The sequence below is a fragment of the Hemibagrus wyckioides genome, linkage group LG01 (genome assembly GCF_019097595.1).
Source record: "Hemibagrus wyckioides isolate EC202008001 linkage group LG01, SWU_Hwy_1.0, whole genome shotgun sequence".
In the NCBI taxonomy this organism is placed as follows: domain Eukaryota; kingdom Metazoa; phylum Chordata; class Actinopteri; order Siluriformes; family Bagridae; genus Hemibagrus; species Hemibagrus wyckioides.
In genome coordinates, this window is record NC_080710.1 from 26,409,466 (window position 1) to 26,433,237 (window position 23,772).

Below are 23,772 nucleotides of genomic sequence, written 5' to 3' on the forward strand. Positions count from 1 at the left end.
AAGTAGAGCTAACAAATGTGTGCAATCTATTTCTCATAATCAATCAGCTGTAGGTCACCAGGGCTTGAGTTTATAAGGGAATGTCTTCCATCATATCCTCTTTATTCTGACCTCATATCCGTTGCTATAGAAGGAGAGGTTTAGTCCACGAAGCAGTGTCACAAACCCATATTATTAGCAGACATCATATGCAAATGGCATTGGCCGTGTTTGCTTGCGCCTTGTCCTATTCCTAAGAGAACAAGAGAGGAGCTTAACACGCAATCAAGCACGCCTGCATTAAACACAGAAATATCTGCATAATGACAAGTGAATATTCCTTCTCTAATTTCGCTCAAGCCCTTGACTGGAGATCATTTCCAAGGCCAAGTGAGCGCCTAGACGCTAAGCGACAGCCAGCACCGGTTTGTTAGCCACATATATTAATATTCCGCCAGTCTCACCCTTAACCTTCGCCTCTCGCCGAAATGTCAAGCACAGCTAAATAAGCGCTGCGCCGTCTTTATATGGAAATGCATTCAGCCTTTTCAGACAATCATCGTCTACAAAATACGTCCTGCAGCCTGGAGAGCCCGTCTGGCCCTCTCCCTCTCTCTCCTCTCTATCCTTTTCATTCTCCTCCTCCTGTCTCTTCCTTCTTCCTCTCCATCTCCATCACTCCCTCTCTCCTTCCCCCTCCCATCCCTTTTTCCTCTCCATCACTCCTTTGTCAGAGAGATTAGAGAAAGAGGTCATGAAAATTTGATCAGAAACCTGAGGAAAAACAGCCAACGGTTGCCTGTAAAAACGAGTCAATCACCTCTGTCTCAAAACACACCCCTACTGTCAGAGCCTTAATTACATGTCATCCAAACATTAATTTATATGAAAAGTAGCTGGAAATAACAGACTTCCTTCTGATGACAATCTCTCGCGCAAACCTGTTTCACAGTTTCATTTCAGACTCGATTCTGAATGTGGAACAAATCGCCCACTTCACTCAATAAGAGTCAAACACTGATTTGAATTGCATACATACATTTACAAGCAAACAGAGGGCACTTCATCCATCATGAGGCGCACATATTGTATTTCCTGATTCGGCAGACAGCAGACAATCACAAGTCAGTAAATATATATTGCGAGAAAGAATAAACAGAGGGAAAGATGTCTGGAGTAGAACAGTAAGGGCAGATTGTTGGTGACTGCAACACACGCTTGCCTTGTTTTTGACAGCTCTAAGATGGCGTGGAGGAGCTGGGCTGCTTCACATTCATCACCACTGACACTGGCAAGTCATTAACTCTAGTAACAGAAGCTGCTCATGACACAGAAAGAGAGAGAAGATCTCCCGGCTCAACATTATGGGACGTGAATGCACCCTCGGTGGAGCCTCTCTGTTTGGTTTTTAAAAAGGTGGGAAATGGAAGGAGAGACGCCACCACAGAGACACAAAGCTGGGGTTCCTGTTTCTGAAAATTGATCACGCGGGTCAATCCATGATTGGAAGCTTGAATGGAAGGCATGAATTCTTCCCAAAGTTCTTGTAGAAAGCACTGCATCTTCAGAAATTCCAGGATGGAACCATAGCTCCTACCCAAAGTTCAGGTAGAAAGCATTGCACTTTCCCACATTCAGAGTGAAATGCATGGTATCTTCTCAAAGTTAGGACTGGAATAAAATCCAGATAAAGTCTGGGTAGAAAGCAAAGTACCTTCCTAAAATCCTTTGTGCTGAAAGACTTTCTATTTTTTCCCCCCATAAGCAACAAGTCAAACAGAAGAAAAAGAGCAAGAGATGGTTTAAGAGAGACAAGGTGGCTGGCAGGCATACAATTGTTAACTTTTGTCCACTTGCCAAACCAGAGGTACTTAGACAAGGTGTCAACTTAGACAAGCATCACTGAAAACCTTGATCATCATTTCCAATTAGTTCTGCTTGTCCCGAACGATCAGAGGTCGTTTTTTACCCAAAGGGGACAGTAGGTCTTTACTTATCTTTACTGAACCACCATCAGCTTATGGGTGTCAGTGGGGCATAATCTGCTGACACTTATCCATGTGTGGTGTGTGGGAAAAGTACAAGTCAGTGAGAGAGAGAGAGAGAGAGAGAGAACAGAAGTTTGTCAACAAAGAATCTTAAAAAACGAGAGATCTTGCTTCATGGAATCTAGCTCGATAACCATAAACAGCAATAAATAAACTAAAATAAAATAATTTAAAATAATAAAATAAAATAATTTAAAAATTAATAAAATAAAATAAAAACATTATTCACGTCAATCCCCTGACATATATGTTCCATGTCACACCATTTCCATTAACTAAAAAAAAATCTGTTGAAGTAGATAACTTAAAACCCTATACAAATCTCCCTTCAGGCTGTTAAGGTTCCGGGGTCAGGAGCTCACACCATACAAGTCAAGCGGTCACATATATACCCAGAACAACAGCTTTTAAGAAACCGCACAGCAGCTCAACCTGACATGGAAATACAGCTATAATGGCTGGTCTTTATCTTCAAGGATCTAACTGCAGGCAGCAGTTTAGAGTATATCTCAAAATCATTAACCAAACACCAAGCGCTGGAATTCCCTTTCCACACTGGCCTCAGCATCTGTTTTTACATCCAACATAAGGAGCTAGTAAATGAGCCATGAAATAACAGAAGGAAGAAGGCGATTTTTGTGCAGACCCTGAAACAATGACTGTTGAAATATTTACAAAGAGCCAAGTCATGCTCTGGACTAAAAATATAAAGTGGTAATTAGTACACATGGTGCCCCTTCTAAAGAGAGAGGGAGAGAGAGGGAGAGAGAGAGAGAGAGAGAGAGAGAGACAGCTCACTCTTGTGTGTGGAGTCATTTAAGCAAATCCACAGAGGTAAAAGGGTGACAAACTATTTAAATTAGATCTATTGAAATAAAAAACATTTTCCATTTACACACCGTTAAAGCCACCAGCCACAGCTGTTTCCAAAACAGGGCAATACATTTCTATTCAGATCTTTTCCATTATTAGCAGTTCAACACCCTGATTTAGGATTCATGAGTGCCTGAGGTCATGTTCAGGCTTGTGTAATTTAATTAGTGTCTGGGACACAGCCTTGTCCAGATGGGTTCACACGAAACAAAGGCTTAAAGACGACGATAAAAAAAATCAGGGCATACAAGCATAGTCATGTATGTGTATATGTATATGTATATGCATGTATATGTATGTACATACATGATTAAAGTACATGAATGCTCAGTTAAGAAAAATGTTGCAAATGAGTCACTGTGAGCCCTTAACGGTCTTTGTTTTAGAAAAGTGGTCCAACACAGACTGAACGAGACTACTTGACGTCACTTTAATTTTCTAGGATACATTTATGGCATTTGGCAAATTCCATTATCCAGTGACTTGCTTTTTTTTTTTTTTTAAGTAAGTAAAGAGTCACGCTCAGGGGCCCAGCAGTGGCTGCTTGGTGAACCTGGGATTCGAACTCACAACTTTCTGATCAGTGGTCCAACATCTTAACCACTACCACCAGCTACCACATCCCTGATAAATCTTTTATTCCATTGCATTTGGTTCATACTTGGGACAGTGTTGGCACAACAGATCTTCGTCTCAACCGTAGGAGAATATTAACAACTGGACAAGAGTTCTAAACAGAGGGGGACATACTGTCATGTTGACGCCAAAGCTGCACACTCAAGGCCATGTCAAACCCAAATGGAAATGGGAACATGCATTCCTGACAAAGACCCATTATAATCTAGCTGTCCCTCAGAGCCAACGTCCATTATCCCAATTAAAGCTTCACGGGGGAAATCTGATTCAATTGGACTTGACTGGTAGCCACACATTAACCCTTTCATCAACCCTCAGACCTCCATCTGCATCCCCCTATTTCAATGACCCCTATTACAGCAGTCAATTTATCACACTGGTCAGCAATTCTCAGACATTTATATGCATTTATGCTGGACCAACAAACGTTAAAAGAACCTAAACCCAGACTAAAAATCATTAGTGGACAATGAGAGGGCCTGAGTAATCCAATCTGGAGGCATGAACACTATCTGACTGTGGTTTGCTTTGTCCTGTATGGAGCGAGATGAGACCTAAAGCATATTTTGTGTCAGCGAGGAACATATCATTTTGACTGTTATGCAGTTTTAACAGGCAATCTGAGCAATCATCTTCGTTAATGCCTCGAATCATGTTCAATCACGGCTCTGTCGCCTTGTCTATCGATTGAATCTCTTGTCAACTTACCCCGTTATCGTTCCGCAGCCTGTCTGACATTATAAGAAAGACGGGATGACAAAAAGACCAAGGTATATGCCAAGTCAAGATAGTACTTCAATCAATGAAAGCTACCAACAGCTGCACTATCGCAATTACACAGCCACAATGAAAGCGACATTTTTCAGAAGCAAAGATAGATCGTTGTTCACAAACTGGGAAAAAAAAAGACTTCCTCAAGTTGTATTTATTAGTCTTAAAACAAAAAAAATTAATTATAGGGATATATAATGTAATTAATCTCAATGCATTAAGCTTCACATTATTTATTGCTTTATTTATGCAATTAATGCATTATTTATTTAAGGAAAATGGTGTTTTCTAGGAAACATCCCTTAAATATTTAGGCTAAAATATATTCGTTTTCTGAAATCTATAGCTAAAATCACCGAAAGGTTCAGTGAGTGAATTTTTTTTTCCTTTTTTCTATTTATCCATTTCCATTCTTTTTATATCTTCAATACACATATATATTTCTATAGTCCTAAGAACACGAAAAGTAAGATAAAAAAAAAAAATCCCTCTCAAACGCTCTTAAAATAATCCTCTTTTTACAAGGCGGTGGCTTGACTTTCCCGTAAGCGCTCACTCCTCTTTTATTCACCTTTATTCCTCTAATTTCATTTCCATGCCACTCTTAATTCCCTCTATTTTAATCAACAGAGACATGGCACCGCTTAAATCTGTCTGCATTTCGTTTCCTAAGACACTGCTAATGGCGTATAAAAGTTGGGCTATGACGTGAATTACTTTAAGAAAATTAAAGCTGAACAGGTTTTTAATGCTATTAGTTAAATTAAATCAGAAACGTGAGCTGGTCGCATTTGTCCAGATCAAGAGTCTGGAGAGAGGAAGTGAGGGGACGCAGAGCGGCATTGCTAAGCAGGACTACGGGGGCCGCATTCTCCTCAGCTCTCCCCTCGGTCAATGCGACGCATCTGCGCCAAATACATCATCTGTCAACTGCAATTTCATACGCGCGCAGGCGTATCTATCAATGCCAGGGCGAGCTTTGGTGGGGCGGCTGTATCGTTAAATTGCACTTTAATTAAATTAGGCCGCCTAATTATGAGGGTTTAAATCAATCACTTAGTCAATAACGAAAACCTAAAGCCTGTCGTGCCTAAAACTCTCAGGCGCTCATCAATAACCACAGACAGGAACGCTCTCTCATACCACACAGAGCTTTGAGAGGGTATGAATTATTGAAAATCAAGTTACCACAATTTGCTTTTGTCCGAGGCCACTCTGACATGATCCCCGATGGCCAGGGAGCAGATAAGGAGCTGCTGGGTTTAAATGCTGGAAAATTACGGCTTTGCTTTGGTTTCTTCAATCATTTATAAAAACGTGCTTCGGAAATAAAAAGACATCAGCAACAGCGAGAAATCAGAGTTAACATATAATAAGGTCAAACTGCGATCCACTCATCAAGCAATTGGCGCTCCAAAATAAAATAGCTTCAAATTGATTGTTTTATTTTGTTTTTTTGCCCAGAACCAAGGGAGGAATTGAGAAAGCAGAATTTCTTCACTTAACTTGGCGTAATGAAATGATGACTTATCATATCCAAAAAGAATGCAACGGACACTTAAAAGATGTCTTCGCTTGAGCGTTAAGCGAGCTTATGGCTGCCATTTCTTAATTAATCACCATTTGGAAGTGATTAAGAGGGAGGACAATTTCTCTACACACAATTGAAGTGATTAATCCAGCTTTATGCTGTGAAGGTCACCGAACATGTGTGTGACTGCATATGGAAATAACACGACAACTAAAACGCAGGAAAAAAAAAATATTCAATTCAGTACCTGAGATCGCAGTAAACTCTACAGCCTGTAGTTTTTTTCTCCAATTTCATGACATTAAATAAGGTGCATACAACCACATCAGATTTCAAATAGCCTCTCATTGCTGTTGAAATAAAAAAAAAAGGACAGAAAGTACAAACTCTGGCCTTTTTCCAAAGCTAACGCGAGGTAAGACATCAATATTAGGGTCATCAGTGATAATAAGCTTGCTGAAGAGCTATCTACATCTCTTCTCAGCAATAAATGAGGTGTTTCTGACTGAAGACACTTCATATCACTCTGTGAATAATTTATCAGGGTATAAAGCCGGGGTACAACCGCTGCAGTGGATGATTACTGACTGAGCGACCTGTGTAAGAGACCGCCACTTGGCCCTCTGGTCTTCATTCTCTTTACTCTTCCAAGCTTGAAGTGCATGATAGCAAGGCTTTGGGTGGATATCGAGTACAGTTCTGAGCATCGGGGGAAAAAAATAATAAAATCACACACTCAGACATACAAGCTTTTGTGTGTGTGAAAGAGTGTGTGCGGTATATGGGTTAAGAGAAGGGCATGGAACACTTCCAACAAAGTCAGTTCGTCCTAAGCATTGGAATAATTGCACAAAATAATTGAACATCCATATCAGAGTCCTAGTTTGACCTTGACGCAACATACTGTGCAGATAAACACAAGCACATGTTTATTCGTATCAGGTATTAAACCCTAATGCTATTTGCGCAAGGAAACTGCACAGATGTTGTCCTTTCTGTGAACTTCCTGAGACTGCTCTCACCTGATGTGACCAGCCTCCGTATCCAGCCGGTACGGTCCGGCACAGGATGTTAGACTTCCCATAATGCTTATCATTCACAGGAAAGCAGCTTTGTGTGTCAACACTCAAAGAGATCTGTGTCCAAAACACAGCATTTAGTGGATTTTTTTTTAGTCCCTCTGTGACGCGCAGCTTTTATTCCAGAGCACAATACAAAATAAAATCTGTTCACACCATGGAGGCACGTTCACACGTCGGCAAGATTTATAGCACCAGAGAAACATAAATGAAAACTAAAACAAAAGCAGGAAAGGCAGAGCGCTGTACTCACACCGCTAGACGCATTTGATCCACTGGGACTAAATATTGGGGAAATAATTCCCCTTCCTGTCTGATCCAGCCCTTGGCTGTACGGACACTGTGAGCTCACTGAGCTATTAATATGACAACACATTATTATTATTCCTTTAACACGACTACATGAGATGCTGATGCTGGAAGTGTGTCCAGGGGTCAAACGACCAACTAGTTAGTTAAGTTTAGTACCGGTACTAATGAAGTCATTGCACATGTGTGTTCATTTGCTGTAACGTACACACAGTATAATACATCACCATAACAGAGCATCAGGAAGCACAGTGTTCATGATAACTCACTGTAACAACAGAACAATTATAGACTTAGATTCTGCATTTTTTCATATTTCCATAGAACAAAAAAAAAGGAATCAAAAGGGAGTTCACGATCAAAACTGCTCTGCCAGCACAACCACAATTACACAAAAAGTTTTCTAACTGAAAATAAAACCTTAAAACCTAGGCTCCGTATGTCAAATACACCATCTTAAGATATTTCAAATTTAATTACAGCTCTAAATCTAAATGCAACTAAAATCCCTTAAAATGTCATATCATCTTATACCACAGTGCTGTTGAATTCTCTGTTCTGATTGGTCAGGAGGCATCGGCGGCTCTGACAAAAGCAGTGCATGCAAGGACTAGGCAAAAGCACTGCATATAGTGGGATGAGTTATTGTTTCTGTAGGAAGTTTTTATTGACAAAAAGGAGAAAATTGTTGGAAATATGGATATGGAGATGCTTATTTAATATTCATGAAAGGAGTCTCCAGTGTTAGTGCTTTGTAACAGTCGAAGGTTTCTACCATTTTTGCTTCACAGTCTTTTTAGCCTTACAAGAAAGAAAAAATAAATAAATAAATAAATAAATAAATAAGAGAGAATGGTGACTGTTTATAGCTGCTTTATTATTTAAGAGGCAATAAATAAATAAATAAATTGATTAATTAATTAACAAAAATTAAATAATAATAATAATAATAATATTTTTATTGGATGCCCCACATCACATGTAACTATTAAATATATAGATACTTTATAATGAATAAAAAATTGTAATTGTTTGAGTGTTATGAAATTAGAGGAATAAACCCTGTTTTCTGGTGTTGGAAAATAATCCACTTTGGGCTAGTAATGGCCACATCACATCACACCACACCACATTACTGTTTTCCTACACCATCAAGCCCCCAAGTGTTTTATTCTTCTCTTATAAGAAGAATAATTCCAAAAAGAGTGTCTGTAGTGATGAAAGGAGAAAGGAGAGTATTTGTGTTCGCAGTAATACTCACATTCATTTATTCACTGTGTTTAATCTAGAGAGAAACCGTGTGATGGGATCTGGGATAGCCAGATCTATCAGGCTACAGGCGACACACCAGCCCACCATGCGGCCCACCGCAATCCGCTTCCCACGGCATCGGTCCATTCTTCCTCTTCTTCTCTGTCCCTGCATGTCACAATAACACCCTTCCCGATTGACTGCTTTTGCTTTTCTTTCCCCTTCATGCGAATGTAAAGAGCTTGTATTAGGTTTAAATGGGGCTCTTTCACTTTTAGTTGGGATGCTGAACCCCTCCTGTTGCTTTGAATATTACATTGGTGAGGCAAATCAAAAGCACCAGACTGTAATGGACCCAATAAAAGCAGAGAGAGAGAGAGAGAGAGAGAGGAGCGCATCAGAGCTGCTCAGTAAGGAAGAAGGAAGCCAAGAGATGCAGGGAAAATGCAAAACGAACAAACCTGAATCAATAGGGATGAGTTTTTCAGCAAGTTTGAGCTGTTTTCCAGCTCAGTGCAAAATATCAGGTGAAAGTATTTAGTCTAATAGGTGTATGGACTTCTTGAGTGTTTTGGACATGGCTACTCCAGCACTTGGTCAACAAAGGAGCCAGAAACTCAAACACACACAAAAATCTACACCCACACACGCCTTCACTGCAACCTTTTCAGCCTGACCTTGCTTAAATAAGACTTCCACAAACAGTATTGTCATGTTTTGTTGCATGCAACATGTCTCTGTTTTGACTCCAGCATACTGCACCACAGTGGGAGTCCAAATTCCCCAAAGTCATTATTGTCTCCTGTTAAGGTGCCCCAGCTTGCTATGATCTGTGGGTAATGAACTGGCACCCAGGCCTAGGTTCAATTATTCTCACTGACGGAGTGATTTCTCACTCGAAGGAGCCAGGCACGGAGCACACTCGCTAATTCCAATCAGGACTTAACACGCTCATAATCACCTGTCTGGAAAAACAAAGAGTAACAGATAGAAATAGAAGAGCGGGGGGGTGGGGGGTGGAAAATGAGGAGAATAAATAAATATAGCGGTAAAATATGGGCAAGGCAGAGTGTGCTGCGGTGATGTGTGGGAAAAAATAAGATGGCACTTTTCCATTGATGTGCGGTGTGTTGACAAAATACAGAGGAAGAGGAAAAGAATAAGAGAAATACGTTGAAGGGTTACAAAGTAGAATAAGAAGGCCAGGAAGGATGAAGAAAGTGAAAAGAGAAGGAAAAAGAAAGATGAAGGAGGATGATGAAGGGAGAAGATGAAGATCAGGTTGGAAGAAAGGAAATTAGAGTCTTATTATATTCTGATAGAGTGCTAAAGCCCTTGCTCCACAATCATTCTGGAGGAAAATGAGGTGGTGGAAGAGTGGTAATCTCACATGGAAAAATGAAGTGGAGAACTCTGGATGGAAGGAGAGGAAGAAAAAAGAAGAAGGAGGAAGAGAACCCCAAAGGAGGACAGTAGAATGCAGATTACTAGTCTTTGTGCAGTGTTTAGCCTTGTGTTTGAAAAGGCCAGAGCTCCTCTTTGGTTAGACATGAGCACGGAACACAGGAATGAGACTCGGATATGGACCAAAATATCATCCACCTGACCTCAGGATATTAAATAAACCGTTTTTGAAGACATGAGCTGCTAAACTGAGCCAAAGAACGAAGCTGAAGCAGTGCTTTGAGACAAAAAAAAGTAAAATTGTTTAATCTCGTGATTTATATCATTAAGTAATCATTTATTTAGCACCTGCTCTGTATTCTCTAATGCTTGGGTGATTTTTGTGATTTCTTCCCTGCTCTTGGCAACGATTTATTTACATTTCTGATCAATGCAGGAAAGTGTTTTACAAGGACATTTTCAGCCCTACATGCCACTCGGGCAATATTTTGTTGTTTCCTTTCTGGTTCATTTATTCTAATGTGCAGGATGAAATCTGAAAGTGAATGTCAGAGTGTCACTGTGTTTGATTCTGGAGACCTGGCAACTGCCTATTTGTGGATGATAAAAATAACCAAAATCAGACTGGTTCTGACTGAAAAAGGCCAGCGTCACTTCATCTTACACGCAGAGGCATGACTGGGCTCACGCAACAGCTCGTAAAACAGCATGCTGTGATCGGACGCAAGAGAAATTTACATTGGGTCTATGGAGATAGACTTGATCGTTTAAAAATACTGATCATTTAGGGATTACGTTGGGTTTTCCACTGTTTATTCACGCTAAACGCCACAGTTTATTTTACCTTGGCATATTTCAACAGTCTAAAGGTCGACTCTGTCCATCTATCTGTATATGCCTGTCACTCATCCCCTTTATCTACTCTTCCCTGAGCCTTAACCATCCCTACCTTCTTAATTTTCTCTTTCCCCATGTCTCTCACTGTACTTCTGCATTTCTCTCCGGCTTTCTCGTTGTATCTCGCTCCCTCTATCTCTCGGAGCAGGATAAATGAAGCCAGGCCTCCCAGGAAAATTAAGCCTTGAGAGAACCCGGTCAGTCCTTCTGCTGTGCTAATGAGATAAGAGCCGAACTCAGTCCACCTCGAGAACTAGAGACAGAACAAGGGGGAAAAAAAGGAAGCCATTTTTCCCAGGATAGGGGGAAAAAAAATGTTACTTGATATAATTGTGTGGTCTGCATTATGGTTAGTCCTACTGCAGGAAAGCTTCACAGCAGATTTTTCAGGTCTGAAAGGTGATAACTCTTGCAATTTCAAAGTGAAGGCTTTGTTCATTCCTTTCAAAGAGCAAAACGAATATATGTAGGTATAGTATAAATGAGGACGATGGAAAAAAAAACAGTGGAACCTTGACATATGAATGCCCTCCATTATAAAATTTCATAAAATTTGCATCGACATCCGAAGCATTTTCAGCATTCAGACGAACCGAACCGAACGCTGGCTAAGTTGTGCCTACATCCGGGAGCCGTTCAAAACATGTCTGCGTCAGTGGAAAGCCAAGCGAAGCCAACCTAGGTGATTTTTTGTGCATTTTTTTTGTTGACAGATTGGTGGCGTGAGTGTTCTGTTCTATTTTTAGCCCAAGCTTGGTGGCACGACTTCCTGTGAGAACCCTTGACCCTTGGAAATTAGTAATGTTGGTAATATTTTTAGTTGTCTGGAACGGATTATCTGCTTTTACATTATGTCTTATGGGAAAATTAGCCTCGCATTTACGCCTTAAGAACTAACCTACAGAACGAATTAAATTCGTATGCCGAGGTGCCTCTGTAAATAAAACACACCAAGTGGGTATTTTTCTATTTTTTTTAAATTTCATACACAGAGTGGGTGAAAACGTATTGCACATACAGTTTGCTTGCAAATACATACAAGATGCTTCCCCAAAGGGGGAGATTACTTGGAGGAAAAAACAACACACATCTTGAGCTTAATTATGTGCATAATGCAAGTGATGAAATAAGGGGAAATAAGTAAGTAAATAAAGAACTTCCTGTAATTCCATTTCATCCAACTGCCCCAAACATTTCCTTCAAAAACAACTTAAAGTTATCTTCCAATACTGAAGTTTTGTTGTTTTGCTGTAGAAAAGGACCGCAGCACACTCTGACTGTTTGAAAACAGGGAAAGTCAGCAGGTTATGAGACGTGAAGTCTAATATGAGGACAGCCATACCGTGGGTCATGGGTCACGTCACTACAATGAGCAGTCGTATGGAAAGTATGGATAGCAACACTTGAGTTCACGCTAGTCTTCATATTCAATGTATGAAACATGTACACACGGCTGCGTGTGTGTGTGTAAGGGTGTGGAGGTCAGTGAACAGGACCAGGCTGTGTTAAAGGCTCTGGCAGCTCAGTGGAGCAGAACCGCTCCTGTTCACCACCTCCTGTCATACTCTCCCTCAGGCAGGTGCAGAGAGAGAGAGAGAGAGAGAGAGAGAGACAGGGGCCACATGTGCAATACACACTGTGTCCAGGGACACACACACACAGCGTCCAGGGACACACACCAAGGTGCGGCGGGAGACGTGTCCACAGAGGAGGTGAGGAAAACTGCAGATACGTGAGTAAAAGTGGAGATCAGACTACGGGCTGAGCTTCTTTTTTAGCTTCAAGGACAGGAACTAATAAGAGTTAAACTACATATAGGAGATTTATTAATTATTTACACTGAGTATTTTTCCCCTCATAGGTAGAAAAACAGCATTAACAACACTGGATGAAAGGGAAGACACGGTGCTTCTTGATACTTTTCGGTACTTTCAAGACACCCTGTAGATTTATTTATTTAGAGCAAGCAAGCCAAAGAAGCACATCTCTCCCTGAGAGGTCCCGAGAAACAAATCCTAAGAGAAACTAGCCTAGAAAATGTTGGCTTCTACAGATTATACATCATTACAGTATACAGTCACGTAGAGAAAAGACTAGTGGTGTTAAATGTGCTCAATATTTCAGCATAAGATTATGACTATGATTACAGCAGTAACGCCTGTGAGGTACAAGTCTACAGTATCCAGGTGAGATTATTCAAAGCATCATTAAGGTTCAGTGGATTTAGGGAAAGCGGAAGTGTTTAAGGTGTCCAGCTAAATGATCCCTAGCTACAGGAGGCGAGGTGGATCAGATGATTGGGGGGGGGGGGGTATTTTGAACAAAACCTGCCCCAAAACAAACCCCTTGTAATTAAATAGAAGAGCTATTTCCTATTAAACAAAGCTGAACACATTTTACAAAAGCAGAAACTATTAGATCGAGCAGATTTTTCAGAACAAACTTTTCAAGGAATTTCAACTGCTTCAACTTTTAAAAACTTTTTATCTACAGGACTATGTAAAAATGACCTGTTTTTTTTCCCATGAAGTGGACTGAATTTCTAAATCTTAGCAACCTACTACAATTTTCTTTAAAATAAATAAATAAATAGAATTCCAGATAAAAAAAAAAAAAATCAATTACTATTTTTGGTAAAGAACAGAGCAAGCTGCAAGAGCAACAATAATAATTTGTTATATAATAATAAACAATAATGTTTCTCATATTTTTTTCCCCACTTAAATATTCCACTGACCGGTGAAATGAGGTAAAGCAGTAAGGAGGTAAGTTTTATTTAACACACACAGCTCCAGCTCCTCAGTCTGTACTGCTGCTTTAGAAGTAATCTTGCTATTTTCCAGTGGTTTATATTCTTTACTGGTGGCTGATACATGGTACATCCAGCGTCTGCTGAAGCTCCGCTACGGCTGAGGTGTGGACAAAATGAATAATAATGAGACAAATACGGAGAAAGAGTGAGAAAAAATGATGCAAGAAGGAAGAAGAGAGATTTAGTGGAGTGTTTGTGTAGAAGCTGGCTGACATCTTTTAAACACTCGCCAGTGTACTTCCACAAAAACAAACTGCAAACGTAATTGGGTTCAGTCATTTACAAGGATAAATGGGGGGAATTGGAGTGCGTGTGTGTGTGTGCGTGTGTGTGTTGTGCAAGCCTGCTAGCAGCGAAAAAACAAAGCAGCTAGTTAATTAAGGTAGGCAAAGCTGGGCTTCAGCACAGGCTGCTCTGAGGGAGCTTCTCTCTAGTGGGCTGCCATTTGCACTGTGAATAATCAGAGTGTGTGTGTGTGTGTGTCTATGTGTGTGTGTGTGTGTGTGTGTGTGTGGAAGCCTTTGAATAGAATATAGAAATGGAGGATTTTCACCATTTTTCGCTTTTTGTTTTCAGAAGAGACACAGGTGTATGGAAAGAGCGGATAGCAGAGACAGAGACGAGTCGCTTTAAGAGGAAAAGTTTGAACTGAGAGGAAATCTGCCGTGCTTTTCCAGAATAAATCCATGTCCTGTCTTCCTGATGCAGACCGGTCCTTTACATCACCAGAATTTCTAAAGATCACGATTTCTGGGCTATTAGAACATTTGTAATACGCTATTAGAAGGTTTGTTTGTGACGTGGGCAAAATCACCCTCACTACGCTGCTATAAACTTTCATAACTTTAAAAAGGTCGCGACAACTAATATCACGGAAGCATCTGCACGCTAAAGTACGGACGTTACGGAGGCACTTGTACACGTTGCCATGGTGATACCGATGACGCACAATGGCAGGAAAGCTCTGACAAAAGTTACGAGACATCAGATGTACTATTTCTGAAGCACTTGTTAAGTACTGTGATGAGAGTTCGGCTAATGCGGCAAACGGCTATTCCGATAGCGTGAGCGAGAGATGCTATTGAAATAGTTTCTGTTAACTCGAAAGAAAAAAATAGATGTTGGAGAATAAGGGAAAAATGTAATCAGGAAATGTAGCATTTGACAAAACACTCAATTTAGGGGGGAAAAAAGGATCATTATGTAAATGAACCATTTCTCTAATGTTACTATATGCATCTTGCAGATATGTATAGCTTGTCTAAGAGTATGTGTGTGTGTGTGTGTGTGAGTGAGCTGAGCTCTGTTGCGTTTGTGAGTTGGAGCTTACAGAGCTCATTACACTTGACTGGGCAGTTAGAGCCTGCAGCATGCCAATGGCCCTCTGCCTGTGTGGCCCAGACAGCCAGCCCACCTGCTGGACATCTCAACTCCCCAAACCCCTCCACCCATATACACACACACACCCTTTTCATTAAGAAGAATAAAATCACATGCTTCACGTGACACCATGAAATCAGCCACCGAAATTACCCCTGGCATCTCTTTCCATTTCTGAGATTAAAATAAATGAATAAATCCTTTTTGGCTCATCTTTCATGCTGGAAAGCAAAACAGCAGCAGACTCCTTACAGCCTGGTGTTCTGTTTTCATCAAGATAATTAAGGCTTGGACAAGGTGCTCAATTCATGGACGAAACCCAGGACTGTTTCCACGTCTCGTTTCTTCTTTTTCTTCCTGGCTTACCTACCTCACTCACGCTCGGCTCGGCGCAGTTAAGCCTCGGCTCCTGTCTGATCGCTAAATGATAAAAGGCCCGGCTGAGGAAAAAAATGACTGACTTTCCCTGACTGCTCCAGCCGGAGAGCGAAGGCCAATCAGAACATCACAAAATACGGGGGAGAAAATCATCCTCTTTGGGCAATCAGAATGACTGACAGCTCTGCCACTTTAGTGCCTTGATTAACACAAGTTGCTACGGTCCTGTCCACCGAAGTAAACTTTCTATAATGGATTGCCTGGGCAGAGCATAGCAACCAGGTCAATGTCTACCAAGGCTATGTGTTTAAGTAATGACTGTTCTGGCACTCAGGATTCAATGAATAAGGCTTTTTAACTGTGCTGTTACAACTCAAGGTGAACAGGCATTTGGAGCACTTCAGTCAAGGCCAGACTGCGATGCTTAGTATTGACTACAAGCCCACACACGAACGTCAATACACATTCACCGCACTCGCGCTACAACACACGGCTGCCATTCAACACTTTCAACACTTTCAGAAAAAGAAACATCCACTTCAACAAAAAAAATCTGGGACAAGGGCAGGGAGAGAAAGATTTTTAAATTTCATCAGAATATTAAAAAAAGGTCACATGACCATGATTTGCAGCATCGCTGAACCTCCAAAGTCCTTAACATACTGCCAAATTATTTATTTATTTTTATCATTAGTGTTGTGATTCAGGGGCTGTGCATGAGTTCATTTGTGCACTTTATATCACAATCACTACGAGACACAACCCCCCAAAAGGTGTTGGTTCGGAGCTGGTACTAATCACACAGTTCCAGTACTTCCCACAGTTTCAGACCAGGAACTAAGAAACTGCATCATGTATTTTCAGTTCTGTTCAATTAAAACACTAATAGTGACTTGATTACGGTTAAAAGTGGGTTGAGTTAAAAACCGCAACTGTGAACGAGGCGGAAACAGCGACTAACTAGGCAACAGCGAATGCTAACAAAACTGCCTGAGACGCTACAGAGTCAGAAGGAACTGCTAGGAGCAATAGAAAACATGCAGGTTTCATCTCAATCATTATCTCTGTAAGGATTTGAGTTTCGATAAGGAAAAGACGTCCTCGAAAGCAGATAGAAAACCCATCACCTTCTCAGTAGTTTTTCTCAGAAAGCTCCAACATCTATTACTCCAATAGTTGTAAGTGTTTGGATGGAAGTTTGGATGGGATAAAAATAAATAAATAAATAAATAAAACAGCAAAGTTATGTATTACTTCTGGGATTTTTATCTATATGTAAATACTGAGACAGCAGCTGAAACATGAGCGACTGATGTGCCTCCTGCTGTTTTAGACTAGTTTGGGGGCTCTTACTGTGACTGACTATACAAGGAATCGTCTCAGTGTGGGAACTGCATAATGGAGGAAAACAGACAAGGCATTAAGGGCATTTTCATATCATTTTTGCACTTCTGTAAGTCGCTCTGGATAAGGGCGTCGGTAAAACACTATAAAAGTAAACGAAAACGTAATACAATATATATTTCTAATCTTGTTCAGTTCTAATCTTGGGGCAGTGGTGGCTCAAGTGGTTAAGGCTCTGGGTCGTTGACCGGAAGATCAGGGGTTCAAGCCCCAGCACCGCCAAGTTGCCACTGTTGGGCCCTTGAGCAAGGCCCTTAACCCTCTCTGCTCCAGGGGCGCCGTATCATGGCTGACCCTGCGCTCTGACCCCAACCTCCAAGGATGGGATATGCGAAGAAAGAATTTCACTGTGCAGTAATGTATATATGACAAATAAAGGCTGTTTCTGTTTCATTTCATTGTTCCTATTAATTTAGAGGATTTATTTGATTCGCGTTCCGCTTAAGTTTAATCAGTCTGCATTACAACATCCACTTTGTCCCAGTCATCCTGCACCAGCACATTTTATTTCCATGGAAATGGTCTACCGGAGACCTCCCATTTCCACTGCACACCACAACATGTCTTTTATTGACGTTGTGAAACCTGAAATGGGAAGTAACGTAACAAGTTCAGCATGGAATAATCACTTTATTTGATGCCTGGCCGCTGGGATCGGATTACTTTTACACGTGTTGCTGCCCGAACCCTAGTTCAACAGTTTCCAGGTGGACCGGAGATCAGTGCTTTTATATCAGCGAACCAGGGTTTGAAAACATCTTAAACACTTAACCAAACTCTCAAAGCCAGAGATCTCAGGTCAGGAGAAAATGTGTGTGCAAGTGTGAAAACAGTCTTCGGTCAACTCCTCAGTCTTATTCCCTGCATGGGAAAACATGGTCAAACACACATTCTGTATTCTTTACACACACACACACAATTCAGAGCCTGCCAGTACACAAAGCTTCACTGCCTGCTGCTTTCACAGTCAACCTATGTCCATTACACACTCATTACACAGAGTATCCCCATGCTCTACCCCCTCTGCCCATATTCCTGTCCATAATCCTCACATCACCACTATGTTCAACATCCTTAAAATGTGCGTTAAGTAGCCTTTACTTGGCACATATACATTACTGCACAGTGAAATTCTTTCTTCACATATCCCATCCTTGGGGATTAGGGTCAGAGCGCAGGGTCAGCCATGATGCAGCACCCCTGAAGCAGCAAATGTTGAGGGACTTGCTCAAGGGCCCACCGGTGGCAGCTTGGCTTGAACCCTGTTCTTCTGATCAACAACCCTTAACCACTTTAGAGCCACCATCAGCCTGTAATGTAATGACCTGGTGTTGTGCACACATCTTTCCTCTTTTCAACATAACCCCTGACACCTGCTTATCCACTCCTTCCCAGTCAGCTGATAATGATTTAACCGGTCGAATATCTGTGCAACACTTTTTACACTCAGTGTATTGAACCCTCTGTGTCAGATATACCAACCTGTACCATAAACCTTATGTATTGTGTACAAATTAAGCATGTAGCTACAAACAAAATGCACACATGAGGACTGCACAAAGATCAGCTAAAGCACTGACAGATCACTTATTCCATACACGTTCTGTTCGCATGAACGGAAATGTTTCGGAAATCGCTGGCGGCCCATTTCCCGTGCGTTTTTTGTCCGCCTCCTAAAAAAAACAGGTGTAGATTAGCGCCATGATTGTTGCTCTGGATTTTACAGGCAGTGTTGGCAGGTGCAGAGTTTTGCTTGATAATTGATCTACTTTTGACGACGTGTGTTGTATTTTTTATTCCTGTCTTTTGATACTGCTTGTCAGTTGAGCTGCTTTTGTAAGGTGAAGCTGAGAACCTGCATCCCAGCACAAGCGTCCGGGAACACGTACATCAATTACCTACATCGCGCAGAGAAATAACACATTAAAGAGTCAATTTTCCAAATAGTATAGAAAAATATGGAAATGGAGTATGGGAAAATGCAAGTAAGTTAAACTGCACCGTTTTATTGCTCTGAACACTATTCACATGTTCTGACATGAGATTCTATATGTCATAAGGCCTTCATTTAACACACTATCTTCGTATTTCCCATGCTTTTTGAGCAGTTCCATCGTTGACCATTTTCACCATTACACAGCGACAATTTGCACCTCGCTCAGAGTGCATTTACCAGGCAGTCTAGGGCAAGATCTGGGACTCGGGTTGATAATGACACACTTCATTCCTCGGCTATAAATCCAAAATAAATCCTGAACAGTGAAGTTTGCTCACTGTGTGCAAACAGCTCTAGTGTGGAGTGATGTGGCCTAGCTCGGGTAAGCCATAGCCAGCGTGATCTGGATCGCGACTAGAAATCTATCGAGCAGAATAACAAGTTGGAGAACAAAATACAGAAATGATTGGATAAACGAGTCATTATGAACAAAGGAATGAGATAATTGCATTCATTTCAGTGCAAAGGCCTTGAGAGTGTGAGTGTGTGTGTGTGTGTGTGTGTGATTAATTAGCCCACCAATATGAAGATATTTCATTCACGGTTTGTTGTTCTAGTGTCGATTCTAACGTCAACAGATTCTTCAGACGGAAAATAAAGAGAGAATATCAAGACCAACACATGCTACGAAAACCCTCTCTTACTTTACGGCAAAGCTTCAATTAGACAAGTAGATAATTAGAATCAAGTTTGATCTCATCAGCATCATTCTTCTCCCTTTCATTTAAAACAGCTCTTACGCTGTATACGGAACGTGTACTACAGGCAGCGAGGAGATAGAGCCATTGACTTAATGAGGCGGCTTATTCAAAACCTATAAAACAGGCCACAACATTATGTCAATAGAATTAAGTGGCAATTAAAGGTCTGTGAGAAATCAGCACAGAAACATTGAACCGTAGAGTCTCACCGAAGTGGAAAGGCTGGGTTGCACTCTCCATGAGCCGACTGTAAAACGGTAATGGCACATTAAACTGTAGATGGCATTAAAAACGCAATCGCTCATAAATGCGGGGAAAGCCAAGAGGGACGACGACAGTGCATAAGCCAGCCTCCACTTGAATTTTAAAAAGCCTATTTGCCTAAGTAGAAACGAAGAAAGAGAAATTGGGGTAGGCAGAGAGAGATTGAGACACCGAGCCAAACTCAAAGAGAGAGCGAGAGGTGTGTGTTTGGGGGTCAGGCTGTTCTGTAACAGAGCATGGCTGAAATAAATTACACTGTCAGCTCCAGCCCGGGCCTTGACTGACTGATTCTCCGAATAGAGCTACCAGCCGGCAGCCAGCTTTACATCCAGCCAGGACTCTCTCCACGCCATGTCACAGCCTTAATGATGATGCACGAGCCAAAGAGAGCTTCTTCTAGCAAAAAAAAAAATACACACAAATGCACGCAGCCAATGCATGCAGGTGAGAGCAGGGAAACAAGAGCAGGGGAACAAGAGGGTGAAATGGATCCTGGCAGCTCGAGAAAATCGATTGTGAAAATTAATAAGTGAATTCCCTCCAGCGTGCTCCGCGCTTCCAACGACTCAATCTCCTTTTTCGCACCTCTCCTTTTTCATTCCGCTCCTTTATGGGTTTCAAACGCCGCCCACACACCTCGAGACGGCTCTGCTGAAGGACTGACGGGGCTGAGAGCAAGTGTGTGTCGAGAGTCAGAGAGACGCCTATTAGATGGGTTGATCGACGCAAAACTATACAGAGTGTGGAGAGTGTGGTGCTCTCGTACAAGGTCAGAGAAATCGTCCCCTGTACTTCAGGGGTCTTTGTCTCGTTATTTTTTGTTGTTCTGTGTTATTTTGTTCTAGGTATGTAATCTCAACTTCTAGAAGTGTTGAGTGTCATTCGGAGCTGTTGGGATGTAACTGGAGTTACAAACACTCCTCAGCTGAGATGTTATGGAGGAAAGCGACACCGAACGGCGCTCCGGACACGGAGATGCATTGTGGTAGTAGGCCTGAAGAGTTCTGATTAAGTTTGGTACCTGTTCTTGGCGCTCGAGCCAGCGGTCCACCATGGGATGGTTGGCACTGAGGGATGAGCGTGCACCTTCTCGGTGGAACTGGTTGGCCCATGCTGTTGTGTCACGAGGAAGACTGCGGTACCCAGCTGGTCCTTTAACCTGCAGGAACACATACACACACACACACAATAATGAAATGCCGTCTACAGTAAATCCACTCACAAATCTCTAAATAACACTCCATTCAGAGCCTTATTCTAATTAACTGGCCCATGATATTAGAAATTAACATTTCCACCACTGTGCTGAAATTATCTACGTTTGACATAAACTAATAAATACGGAATACAGTAATGCCACCCGCGGATATGACAGACTCGCCACGCTGAGCTGTTATTAGCAATATTATGATTGGCAGGCCCAGGAAGCTTTTGGATCCGAGCCCTACAAAGACGCGTTCATTCCAGCCAGGTCTCCGACACGCACTCATTCCTTCCCTCGCTAATTAACTCTATTACATGCTGCTAATTCACACCGTGCCTATAGTGTTATCTCATCTGGAGGGGAAATCAAATGCCCTAAAGCACAGGCACTTGAATTGAATCTCCACTTTCAGGCTGTATGGAGCAAACGGACATAAAGCAGGTTAGTCTCACACGTCGGGGGCCTCGGCCTAGAAAGCCTGCCAAGCACAGCGGCTCGTGGCTACAGACGTCGCTGCATTAAAAACAACAACGGCTCCGGTTATAGAATCAGACGATCCACATGAGGAGTTCTGCACAAGGCGGAGGAAAGGCGATCCATATGGTTAACCGGGGCACGTGGTAATGAAAAGCAGACGGGGATGTAAAGGAACGGGTCATCATGGCCGCTGATCATCATCCCAGTCCTTTCCAGAGCTCGGGCTCATAAAAGATGCCTGCTTATTAATTTTTATGGCATAGTAAATGACACGAATACACAGGCATGGAGAACATAAATCAGTGGAAAAGAAGGGTGGATCTGCTATCCATTGTCTCTGCTACTTGCACTCAAACAGAGGTGGGGGGGAGAACTTCTCATCTCCTGCAAGACGGCTGTGAGTCTTGTCTAATTAATCAAGACACCCTCCAGATACCTGTCCTATACCTACATATCTGAGAGAATGTATCCATACTCCATTTTCAGCCTGTTGAAAGAGTACTGAAAACCATCCAGGAAAACGTGGACCTGACCTGTACTGATCGGTACAACATAGCGAAACAAAGAGTGATGGCATAAATGCATGGAAGGCCAGTCAGCTGGCCGAGAACAGAGCCAGAAAAGCACAAAGATACCTCTTTAAATAGAGCACATCTGGATTTCCATGAGAAATATGTGGATGGGGTATATATCCAGGAAATCCCAGAGAGCCATAAAGATATAGCAGACTATACCGACTCAATCATAAAGACATCAGGAGCACATTAAATCAGAGCAAAGTGAATCCAAGTTCTCATTTCACATTGTTACACAAGCTCCCATTATTTTCATCAAAACACTACAGGAGAGTGTTACATACAGTCGGGCATTATCGATCACAAACAGACTTTCCGAAAACACAAACAATCCCTGCTGAAAAGTATTAAAAAAACGGTAAAAACACCTTAATTCTTCAGTCTTAGTCAAATGATAGAACAGTGCTGGATTACAGAGAACCCAGACAAGCGGAGTGCTTTTAAATAGGATTACGAGCAAAAACAGCGAGACGCGCTAATCTCATCGCAAGCTGCCGTGTCACATTCTGAGTACAGCATCCACCCCTCCGCCTTCGCTTCCACCCTTTCATTCGCTATATTACCATTTCTAAGGCACTGAAGAGTTGTCATTGCTGAGAAAGGAGGGCCATTTTGAGAGAATAATTGGCCTCTTCTTCACTTGTTGCCGTGGGGGGGGTCGGGGGAGAAGAAAGTGAAGGAGCATCTCTATGATTCATTAGGAGCCAAAGGCACTGACCTCCAAAGTGAGCCATACAACAAAGCAAACGTTAGCACTACAAAGGAGCGCTCTCCGTTCTGCATAGCGCTGAGATAAAGGAATGCGCTATAAGACAAATTGCACAACTTCTGTCCAATGCAGGCAGGGTTTGTCGTGAGGAAAAGATGAGTAAGGCTGCAGATGTTCACAGTAAAGCCAAAGCCAGAACACAGTATATAGTACAAACATATAAAGTCTATAGGCAAGAGGGATAAAACTATTCCACGTGGAAAGAATCCGTGGTCATCTTCTGGTGAGTTAATCTGACTGGGCTGGGTAGAAATAGTCAAAAAACTAGTTGAAGATTGACCATGTGAGAGGAAACTTATTACATAATAAAACAGAAGAGCAAATTATAGAACAGCACATGATACCTGATACACATGATACACTGATAGTCAAGGTAAAGGGGGTGAAAACCTCAGGGTTCGGGTTGTGTTCAACTTTAAAATTTATAAGCTTGGAAAAACCAGGGGTCACCCAAACTTCTGTAAACTGGAGGGGAATTTATAGTTAGGTTTGTCCAACATAAACGTTTACATAGAACTATAAAAAGATTTATACGTGAGGCCTGATACCTGCACCTTTGCTCGTTTTTTTCAGTGAAACTTGAACAAGCAACATTATAAATGAGGTTTTGTCTGGTTTTTTGTGGGATCTTACCTTGCGCTCCAAGCTGTTGGTACCACTGGTGACGTTGGGTTTGAGGAAGCCGGCCGTGGTGGACCAGCGTGTCGGGTTCTTCCTGGAAGGCTCCTCTGGTTGTAGTGGAGTCTCTGGCAGACCCACAAGAGCCGGATCACTACTGCGCCTCACTTGCAGATGCATGTCTGAGATAGAGAGAGACAGAAAGAGGATTAATATCTCATTCTTCCTCCTTATATGTAGCTGTCTCACTGCACAATAGGAATCCCATTCAGACTAGAAGAGGAGCACATGTCCTACAAGGCCGTGCTGATTCCACCTACAGCTCTTCAGCTCGGCTGCTTTGTTTCCTGCAGAAAGCACATTTCAGTTCCACGCTCATACAGGATGGCAAAGCAGCAGTATACTCATGTCAGACA

The 23,772-nt window shown here is 41.8% G+C and overlaps 1 protein-coding gene across 3 annotated transcripts in view; it reads right to left on the bottom strand.

Moving 5' to 3' along the window:
* The window catches only part of pard3aa (par-3 family cell polarity regulator alpha, a), a 402,663-nt gene that overhangs the window by 220,700 nt on the left and 158,191 nt on the right, over positions 1-23,772 (bottom strand). For all 3 annotated transcript variants that reach the window (XM_058401320.1, XM_058401312.1, XM_058401328.1), the window contains exons 4-5: positions 23,372-23,538; positions 20,735-20,872 (exon numbers count right to left, since the gene is read on the bottom strand). In XM_058401320.1, coding sequence (XP_058257303.1) covers positions 20,735-20,872; positions 23,372-23,538 — 305 coding nt within the window. The remainder of the gene's footprint in view (positions 1-20,734; positions 20,873-23,371; positions 23,539-23,772) is intronic.